Source organism: Primulina tabacum, chromosome 4, assembly GCF_025594145.1.
Source record: "Primulina tabacum isolate GXHZ01 chromosome 4, ASM2559414v2, whole genome shotgun sequence".
In the NCBI taxonomy this organism is placed as follows: domain Eukaryota; kingdom Viridiplantae; phylum Streptophyta; class Magnoliopsida; order Lamiales; family Gesneriaceae; genus Primulina; species Primulina tabacum.
In genome coordinates, this window is record NC_134553.1 from 7,071,345 (window position 1) to 7,081,923 (window position 10,579).

Consider the following 10,579-nt stretch of genomic DNA (forward strand, 5'->3'; position numbering starts at 1 on the left):
GGGCATATATTGGACATCCTCGCACAATCTGATCTGTCTGTAATTCTTGCCCGGAAGGTAAGGCTATGGCGAGTTGTGTCTCTGTTGTACTTGGTGTAATGCCCAGTCTCTTTACAAACGATTCCGAAATAAAAGAATGCGTGGCTCCTGAATCTAGTAAAACAATAGCAGTAATACCAGAAATCAAGAACATACCGGTGATCATCGATGTATCCGCATCCACTTCTTCTTTGGTCATGGAGAAAAGGCGTCCCTGTACTTTCTCAGAACTTCCTGGACAATTCTTGGCGAGATGTCCTGGCTTCTTGCAACGATAACAGACATTAGAACCCTGCATACACTCCCCGCCATGGAGTTTGCCACATTTAGGACAAGGTGGCATGTCCTGTTCTTTACGTGGAGGGGGACCCTTGCTACGGGGTTCCTCTGGTCAAGTACCTTTGCTATCGGTCTTTTTGCCATGTCCTATTCCTTGGCTCTTTTGAAAGTACTGTTGCCTTCGTTGTTGCCTGTCTATGTCAATGTCATGTTCATCTTGTTCTGCCATAAGTGCTCTTTCTACTATCTCCCCGTATGTAGCAACTTTCGACATCCTTACATCTCTTTTAATTTCAGAGCGAAGTCCCCGCATGAAGTGTTCGCCCTTACTTGTGTCATCTTGTGCAATATACGGTACATATTGGACTCCGACCTCAAATTGTTGTATGTAGTCCGCCATTGACATGGTCCCTTGCTTCAAATTCAGGAAGTCACTGGCTTTCTTGGCTCGTACATCTTTACTGAAATACTTGTTGTAAAACATAGTTTTGAAAGTTCCCCATGTCAATGGTCCAACCGGTAATGCAACTCTTGCACTTTCCCACCATATTCTTGCATGTTTTGTTAAGAGAAAGATGGCACAAGTTACTTGGTCAGCATCATCCATATGAAGGTAGGAGAAGATGGACTCCAATGATTTAATCCACTCCTCTGCTACTGTCGGATCAGTGCTTCCCATGAACTCCGGAGGATTTAGACGTCGAAAACGATCATACACGACGGTTTGAACAGGCCCATGTCGGTGTACTATTGCTTGTACTTGTGCCTGTTCTTGAGTAGTCCGTTGCATTTCCAGTAGCTGCTGTATTTGTTCACCATGGACCTTTGCTTGTTGTTGGAGTAATTGAGCGAAGTCATCTATCGGTCGTGGCGCACTGCCCTCACCTTCGACTGCTGGGGCCTTGCCCTTAGATGACTCTCCTTCATGTACTTTACGTTTCGGTGGCATCGTCGCTTATCTTAACCTACATGTAGGTCACGTAGAAACACATAACTTAGCATAAAATATGGAATACAAAGATACTTACTTGCCGAGTTCTCCATGTGGATGAAGTGCAGTGTCTTTCCTGTCGAAGAACCTGGCTCTGATACCATAAAAATGTCACACCCTTACTCTATACTTAGCATAATTACCATAATTAAAAGAAGGTTTGAATGATATAACTATATTATGAAGCAAATCAAACAAGAGGCATCACTTTGATGGTTTATAAAAATTTTGGCATTATGTCCCTATATTTTGTATACACCAAAACTCAAGCAATACTATTCATACACATTTATAAACATATTCTCATATACCAACATACTTTGTATCATCATACATAACATGGAACTTGTTTCAAACCCTCATATAAAATTTACTACAATACATATGCGGAAGCTATACAATAAGAAGTCTCGGTTCTTGTCGAGGTAGGGCACGTCACAAGCATCCATTGGCGAACCGGCATCCTATGTCTCTTCACTACCTGATCCTGTAACACATGAGCTACGTGAGTTTATAAAACTCAATAAGTTGGCACTTATATGTATCAATATGCATCGAAGGAACATACATATCAAGTCGTGACAACAATGAATCTTAAAAACATGTCATACCGTAGCATATATTCAATGTTCATTTTTGTACTTGAGCCTCATTAGTTGACCTGTACTACTGTGCTTGCTTTATTATATAGCTACTACTGTGTTGGACGTCAGGGAGCAACCTTTGGCAACCCCACGCCCCATGAACATATATTGGCCAATAGCTTTGGTGGACTTAAAACCACCCATGATGTCAACAAGCTCTATATCATGTAAAAATCAGTCCTTTTCCTTTCATGTCCATGTTCATGTTCATGACATAGCACCCATCTTCAATATTCATGAGTTCCTTACATATTTAATACATAACAATGGAATATGGTGCTATGTTTTCATCAATAAACATACTAACAATGTACATATAGCAATAGAAAATGAGAAGCATTTGAAATTCATAATATTACTCATGTATTACTTCAAGAACATGCCAACTTACTGTCCAAGCTTAAGAACACTGGTTTGAGACGGTGTTTCTTGCTCCTATACTGTCAAATATACCAATAATTCAGTCACTATTGCATTAACTAGATTAAAATCATTCCTTTATTGTCACCTACATGTACCATAACTAAAAGAGAAGAAAACTTACACCCTTATGAAGTTCTTGTGATGGAGAACTAAAATCTAACTTCAAAACTTTGAAAGGAATGAAGAAAGAAGCTTTGGAGGATGTTTTCTAGATTTTTCTCTCGAGATTTTGCTGTTAAGGAATGGAAAATACTGAAGAAATGGTTTAGAAACTCGATGCTTATCTTCTTATATATTAGGCGGCGCTTGGGCGGTAGTTTTCTACCGCTCGAGCGCGGAATGTTCTGTCCAAAAGGTAAAAATTTCGTGTACTGGCGCTCGGGCGGTCATTTTCTACCGCTCGGGCGCCACATGTTCTGTAAAATTTGTGGAATGATAATGCACGGGCGCTCGGGCGGTAAAATCTTACCGCTCGGGCGCCACCTGTTCTGCCTCTGCGCACTACTTCGTCAAAGATCTCTCCGGAAACTTATCTTCCGTTCATAATCTGAAAATATGGTAAACTACGAAGTTGTAGCCCTATGTCTTGGCTTGAATCTCCAACTGGTTTCAGGTCATTTGGAGGTTGGAGTAAAAGGTTATACACATTCTCCTAACATGTGTCAGTGAGGGAATGACGGTATACACGACACACTTCGAGGCACTTTTGGCTTGTCTTCCACAATGATTTGGACAAAACCCAAAACGTGAAAGTTGTAGCATTATATCTTAGCTTTCTAATGGTTAAGGCCTCACACAATTTGGATCAATATTCAAATCATTATACTAAAACCCGTACGAACTACCATATCTACATCTCATTTCCCACAACTTCCATTACACTATCATCACCTACACATCTTACTCTAACTATTTAGACATATATTCATTCTCAATATACCATGGGCAATATAAAAGTCATGTTCAATCTCAATATTGATACTTCAATCATCACATGAAATCTAATGAGCTAAATAACTACATAATAAACGACATAAACGCATTATTATCATTTGTACGAGTAACCGGGCATTACACTAATATACTACAAATATAAAAAAAATACCATTTCATCAATATAATATTATTCTTGCATAGTTTTAGCACGTACAATTGATGCAATAATACAGGAGAAAGGAAAGTCAAACTTGGAACATGTTCTTAGAATTTAATTTAAGTGCTTCGAATTTATAGTCCAAGGTTTGTGCAGTAATAATCAATAGGAATGAACAGATTAAATAAGTAAATAACCATTTAATTAGTTCTCTTTATTATATTTAATAAACAGCATTTTGTTTAATTTGATTAAATTAGTAACACACCGACACACACTGACACAACCTACAACAACCGTTAGGTATTCCTGATTCTGTTATGTATACCTTCCGTTAGGACAAAGAAACCTAAATTTATATTTTCACTTTTATTATAAAATCTAATCTTATCTTTTTATTATTTCTTTTCTAATTTAATCAAGTTTTATATATTTGATATCCTATGCCAAGAAAATTAGTGTTAAGTGTAAAAGATAATTGGGCAAGATTTGGAATGAGAAAAAGTGATATGGGAGGCTCAAGTTCGCCAGAATTAATTAATTAATTAGTATCGTTATTTTTGTCTCGTGACTTTTAATCGGCTGGAACGTTTTGGATACCATTACAATAAGTCTAATATTTTTACCGAGTTGGTCTCTTGTGAGACGGTCTCACGAATTTTTATTTGTGAGATAGGTCAACCTTACCTATATTCTAAATAAAAAGTAATAATTTTTCATGAATGAATCAAATAAGATATATGCCTCACAAAATACGATCTGTGAAACCGTCTTACACAAGTTTTTGTCTAGTTTACCCAATTCACATTCAAACGGTTAAGTGGAAAAAGAAATAAAAGAAGATAAAATGTCAACAAAATTGGCCGTCTTCTCCGTTCCATTCGAAGAAATAGTCGAAATGACTATTGATCTCAAATAATACCTTAAAAGTCGTATGTGATCAAATTTTCTATATATTACAAAGCGACATGCGATAATTACATAAAATTTTTAAACACGTCCTATTCCCTTAGCCTCCATCATTAGAATTCCACTAATTATTGGCTGGAATCAAATAATTTTGTGAAAGGTGTTACATCTTTAGTCAACCTTCTTTTAACTTTTATGTCACCTTGATTGGTCAAATTCATAAATTTCGAGTTTTGGAATAATTAATATTTTTTTATTTCAATTTTGAAATTTCGTCTTAAACTTGACATATCGATGTCATATAAACAAGTTATTGGCATAATTAACATTAATCGTAATTATATGTATATGTGTGACACATATTTTTGTGATAAAAAAAAAGTAGTTATTTAGATACAAGACCTCAGCCTTACGCAAAATCTTGATATAAATTAATTTTTCCTCTTTTGGCGTATGGGATCCTATGCTAACTTATAGTCTCAAAAAAAAAATAAAATCATGTATTTAATTTTTGTATGGTAATAAATAAGAATAGGCCAAGGGGAAAATTTCAAATACTAGGCAATTATGTCATTTCACACATACCAGCAACATAAATTCAGACCACCCCCTTAAATGGTATATTTAATTAATTAATTAATTAAAAATTTTTAAGTCGTTATTTGTACATCAAACCAAAAATTAAATATTTATTTATAAAAATATGGCTTTTAGTATAATATCTCTAAAAAGAATTGAGATTAAAAACCAGGATTTGACGTGCACATACAAAAATTTGTGGAATCGTCGGTGTACTGCTTGTGTGTAGATACATTAGTTACGCAAGGAGGAGATGTACGGAGGGAGTGAGAGAGAGAGAGGTGCAGGCATTTAGAGTTGCAGTCAGAGCACAGGCTGCTTAAAAGAGCAGAAAGAAAAGGGAAAAGAAACTATCTTTGGATCAATTGGAGCTAACTCTATCATTTCACTCTCGTGTTTGATTACTGGGTTTTCATTGTTTTGAATAACTCGGCCTTGATTTAAAGAGTCAACTACTGGGCTCGGTTGAATTCTCCCCTGTATCATTGTTTTAGACATTTTTATCTTGAAATTTGGAGGGGGCACTTGGGAATTTGGGGGGATGGTGGATTTTATAAGTTGCATGGTGGTTTTATTGGGGTGGACGCCGGAGCTCCGGTGAGTGAATGAGCTGAGCTCCGGCGGGAGCCGGAGGGATGTTCAAGTCGGCTCTATGGAGGAGCGACAAGAACAAAGTCAGAGTTGTTTTCAAGTTGCAATTTCATGCAGCTCAGGTATGTTGATTGTTTTATTTTATTGTATATTTTGTTGGTGCAATTTATTTTTCTCTTCTTGGTTTGGTGAAGAAATGGATTTCAAGATTGGATTTCTTTTACTTTACTGATGTGAAAATTTTTGTCTTTCTGGTAACATCAATGTGAACTGGGAGTCACTGAAAAGATAGACACTGATGAATGTGATCCAGATTTTTTATGCATCCAAATCTGTGAGATTGTATTTGCTCTTGTTCAATCTTCTTTTTACAATAAATTTAAAGTAGTACTTTTTTGGGGGAGGGTTATGTTTAATTATGTCAATCTACTAAGATTGTGTAATTTGATAAAGAAAGGAGGGGGAAACAATTGGGAAAAAAAAAGTAGAAAGTAGTTTAAGATTGTTGTCATCCTGTTTCACATTTGATTTGTCTTCTTCAAAATCATAAAAATATGGATATATTTCTCTGCAAAATTGTGTTTACAATTGTCATCTGATCCACCTTTTAAAATTTAGTTGACCAAAGCTGGAGGGGAGACATGGATGATTTCTCTTGTTCCTGCTGATACTGGAAAGCCATCCATAAAATCAGACAAGGCGGTGGTTCGAGATGGAAGCTGCTTTTGGGAGAATCCCTTGTATGAAACTGTGAAGTTTAATCGGGATTCTAAATCAGGGAAGGTTCTTGAGAGGATATACTACTTTGTTGTCGGGACGGTAAGAAATGCTATACGGTAATGGAATTTATACTTTACTTTGCTCCCAAGTGATCTGTGTATGTTAAATTTCCTTAATGGTGCATTTTAGGGGGCATCTAAAGGTGGAGTTTTTGGAGAAGCATCCTTTGATTTTTCGAGTTATGCTGAAGCAACTAAAGTCTCCCTGGTGTCTCTTCCTCTTGAGAAATCACAAACTGAAGCAGTTTTGCACGTAAGTTCGTCAACTGCCCCATCGTCAGATAAAAATAAAACAGACACTTTTCTTGTGTGGTTCATTTACATTTACAAATGTAATATCCTTGCTATTTGTTTAATCTTTTAATTCGGTATTGCGTGTAGGAACGTCTTCTGCATCCTAATAAAAATCTTGGTTCTGTCATCTATCCTGTTTCCCACCTGCACACACAAATCTGTAATAGAGATTAGTTTCATTGGAATTCTAATGTCTATGCAGCTTTGAAGATGATTGACCGATTACATTTTTGTTATCACTATTTTATCTTTATTTGAATCAATGTGTCTGAACAGGTATCAATTCAGAGGATACAGAAGTCGTCGACTGATCAAAGGTGCTGATCAGTACCTTAATTAAGTCTTTGAGTCTGTTTGGATAAAGAAGTTGAAGTGTTGAGCTAAAAAAAAGCTCTTTTAGATTTATATTGATTTTGTGGTTCAGCTTTTTCAATGCTTAAACATTTTTTAAAAGGATGAAATCAAATTTTATTGTTTACTGCTTCCGCTTTGATTTCTCGTCAAGAGAATAAAACGACAGTGTTCTTTAACTACCATACATAAATATAAAACTGCTTCTGGTTTTTTTGTAAAAATCATATTAAAAAGTCATGCTTAATAAAAAGCTGTTTTAAGCCAAGCGTTTTTGTATAAAATTTACTGGTGTGTGTATCAAAAATTTATATCAATAGCTCTTAATCTATAACTTCATTATTTACTCCGTTGATTCCTTCTCTTTAGAGACGTTGAAGAAATCGAGAATTCAAAATCGAATCCCAAAATTTACAGTTTTGGGACACATTTTGGCAATGGGAATAACGATGGAACAATCAAGAGAGATGCCGTCGAGGTAATGTCGCCAACAGGCTCTTGTTCTTTGACCTGTTTACCTTTCTGGCAACAATGTTTTAAAACATATCCCACCGATAACATTTTCCCCTTGGTGTTTTTTCTTATAAATAGGACATGCAATTTAATGTGGCCGTCAATAAAGTGTCTGATTTGAACATGAATCGTCGAGCATCTAGTGAATCTGATGTTACAATGTCGTGTTCTGACAGTGGGTCAAAATCTGATACTCTGATGGAAATATATGAGCAGAATCAGAAATCACAATGGGAGTGGCTTGGAAATGCTTCTCTTGAAGCTAGTACGGATGACTCTTCAAGCACTCCTAGAGCAAGATTTTCACGGCAGCCTTCTGAAGTGGCATCAGATATTTTGATCGAGAATCCCAAATCCGAGGTTGCTGCATTATCTAGGAAGTTGGAGATGTCTGAATTAGAACTGCAGACTCTTCGTAAACAAATTGTGAAAGAGAGTAAACGGGGGCAGGATCTTTCAAAGGAGATTGCTTGCTTGAAAGAGGAAAAAGATTCCTTGAAGGAAGAATGTGAAAAACTTAGAGAGTCCCTGAGACATTCTGATGAATCGAAAAATAAAATTTATAGGCATTTTGAAGGAGATTCTCAGGCGCTCGTCGAAGAACTCAGACAAGAACTAAATCATGTGAAAGAACTAAATTCAAACCTTCGAATCCAACTTCAAAAGACGCAAGAATCTAATTCTGAATTAATTCTTGCTGTTCAGGATCTGGAGGAGATGTTGGATCAGAAAAGTAAGGAAATGTCGAATCTTGGTGACGTATCATTGGCGTTAATTGACACGGATAAAAAGTTGAGCGAAGTGGACTCCAAGTGTGAAACAAATGATGAAGAACAGAAAGCACTTGAAGAGCTCGTTAAGGAGCACAGCGGTGCAAAGGAATCATATCTTCTTGAACAGCAGATGATCGACCTGCGTAGTGAGATTGAGATCTACACGAGAGATAAAGATGAACTGGAGATGCAAATGGAGCAGCTTGCCCTCGATTATGAGATTATGAAACAGGAGAATCACGAGATTTCGCATAAGCTAGAGCAGAGCCAACTTCAAGAACAGCTGAAAATTCAGTATGAATGTTCATCTTCATTTGAAATTGTTCATGACCTCGAATGCCAGGTAGAAAATCTGGAAAATGAACTGAAAAGCCGATCAAAAGAATTTGCAGATTCTTTGGTTACAATAAGTGAACTTGAAGCCCATGTAAAGAGCTTAGAGGAAGAACTTGAAAATCAGGCACAAGGTTTCGAAGCTGATCTTGAAGCTCTCACACGGACCAAAATCGAGCAGGAGAAAAGAGCAATAATAGCTGAGGAAACATTGAGAAAGACAAGATGTCAAAATGCAAGTTCGGCGGAACGGCTTCAAGGGGAATTTAAAAGGCTTTCTGCGCAGATGGCCTCAACATTTGACACCAATGAGAAACTTGCCACCAAAGCACTGGCAGAAGCAAACGAGCTCCGCATGCAAAAAACCCGCCTGGAAGAAATTATCCAAAATGCTTCGGAGGAACACAAATCGGTAAAAGGTTGTTACGAGGATAGATTGGCTCAGCTTTCCAGGCAAATGGTATTAAATTTGAATCAGATTGGTCAGCTGGAAAAACAGAAAACACGAGATAAAGAAACTCAGAGGGTTCTTTCAGACGAAATTCTAACCTTAAAAGATGAATTGGGACAAATGAGAAAATCAAGCGAAGAAATGGCATTGCTTATGCAGAAAGGTGATAGCGAACAATCTAAACTGGAAAGCTCGGTCACATTGCTAAAGAACGAAGCTGAAGAGTGGCAGAAGGAATTAAATAAAAAGAAACATATTTTGGAGGAAAAAGAAGTATTAATCGAGAATTTGCAGTCCCAGCTCCACACCATTCAATCACAGTACAAGGAATTGAAACATTCTTTATCAGAGGATGAGTCGGAGAGAGACAACTTGAGGAAGCAAGTATCACAATTAAAAAGTGATATGAAGAAAAAAGAAGATGCATTCCATAGCATGGAGAGGAAGATAAAGGATAGCTCTAGTCGTGGATCAACTGGAAAATCAACGCCTCATCGGGGAAACAAAGAGGTCACAAATCTCGAGGAGAGAGTACAGTTGCTTGAGGTCAATCTGCATATTGTTGGAACACTCCCAAATTTTATTTTGTGCTGTGGAAGTTAAGATACTGATTTTGCTTCCATGATGTACAGGGTCGGATCTTGTCAAAGGAAAACGCTCTACAAACATCGAGTAACTTGTTTTCGAAGAGGGAAAAAGAACTTCATGGCAAAATCGAGGAGTTAGAAGCAACACTAGAAGTGCTCAACAGAAGCAGAGGTCATCTGTTTGAAAATAAAGTCAGAAAGGTTTGTAAATTAGCACTTGATTGTCCTGATCAGTGATCAAATAACACCGTAAATTTCCGTTTGTGCGGTTTGTAAGTTTTAGAACATATTAAACACTAACACAAACAACTGTTCCAGAGTTTGAATCGAATATGATTCCTCTTGAGATGCAGGTGGTTCCAAATTTTAATTCGAACCATGAATCAAGAAGTTGTGATGAACACTTATATTCCACGATCAAAACCTCAACAATAAAGGATTCTACAACACCATCGATAAAGGGGTATGATACTAGCTAAATGTAACTCTAGCTATTTGATATTTCAGCTAAGCCTTGATGCATTTGCTATGGCAGTGAGGTGCTAAAAGATGCTGCAACTAATGGTGGAGACGGTGAAACAATAAACGAAGTGGCATTGCTGAAAGAGAAGAACATAGAAATGGAAGAAGAACTGAAGGAAATGCAGGGCAGATATTCAGAAATAAGCCTCAAGTTTGCAGAGGTGGAGGGCGAAAGGCAACAGCTAATAATGAAATTACGCAACCTCAAGAACGCCAGGAAGAACTCACAAACGGCTACGGACTTGGTGTATATAAGTGACTTAACCGGAATACGAATTTAGATTTCACGAGTGGTAATTTCAGAATAATAATTTTGTAAATGAGTGTAATTGGTTTCTTGATTCTGCATAATATTGATGTTATGATATATCTTGGTTTCATTGAATATGATACAAAAAACCAAAGGAAATATTGAAGGTTATTTGTGA

The 10,579-nt window shown here is 36.9% G+C and overlaps 1 protein-coding gene across 2 annotated transcripts; it reads left to right on the forward strand.

Annotated features, from left to right (window-relative positions):
* The first annotated feature begins 5,133 nt into the window (after window positions 1–5,133).
* On the forward strand, window positions 5,134–10,579 carry LOC142542875 (uncharacterized). Of its 2 annotated transcripts, none has more exons than XM_075649757.1 (9): window positions 5,134–5,670; window positions 6,167–6,367; window positions 6,458–6,580; window positions 6,898–6,938; window positions 7,390–7,450; window positions 7,564–9,588; window positions 9,675–9,830; window positions 9,983–10,092; window positions 10,165–10,579. In XM_075649757.1, exons 1-9 carry the CDS (start codon window positions 5,593–5,595, stop codon window positions 10,430–10,432), a joined length of 3,063 nt encoding a protein of 1,020 aa, XP_075505872.1. In that variant the 5' UTR covers window positions 5,134–5,592; the 3' UTR covers window positions 10,433–10,579. The 2 variants fall into 2 exon arrangements, with proteins under 2 accessions (XP_075505872.1, XP_075505871.1); XM_075649756.1 differs by having other exon boundaries at window positions 5,135–5,670; window positions 7,342–7,450.

Excerpts from the sequence above, each read along its gene's own strand:
- LOC142542875 (XM_075649756.1), top strand. The coding sequence starts at position 5,593 with ATGTTCAAGTCGGCTCTATGGAGGAGCGACAAGAACAAAGTCAGAGTT. Across the intron at positions 6,939-7,341 it reads AAGTCGTCGACTGATCAAAG|AGACGTTGAAGAAATCGAGA; the intron begins GTGCTGATCAGT and ends CCTTCTCTTTAG. Across the intron at positions 10,093-10,164 it reads ACAACACCATCGATAAAGGG|TGAGGTGCTAAAAGATGCTG; the intron begins GTATGATACTAG and ends TTGCTATGGCAG.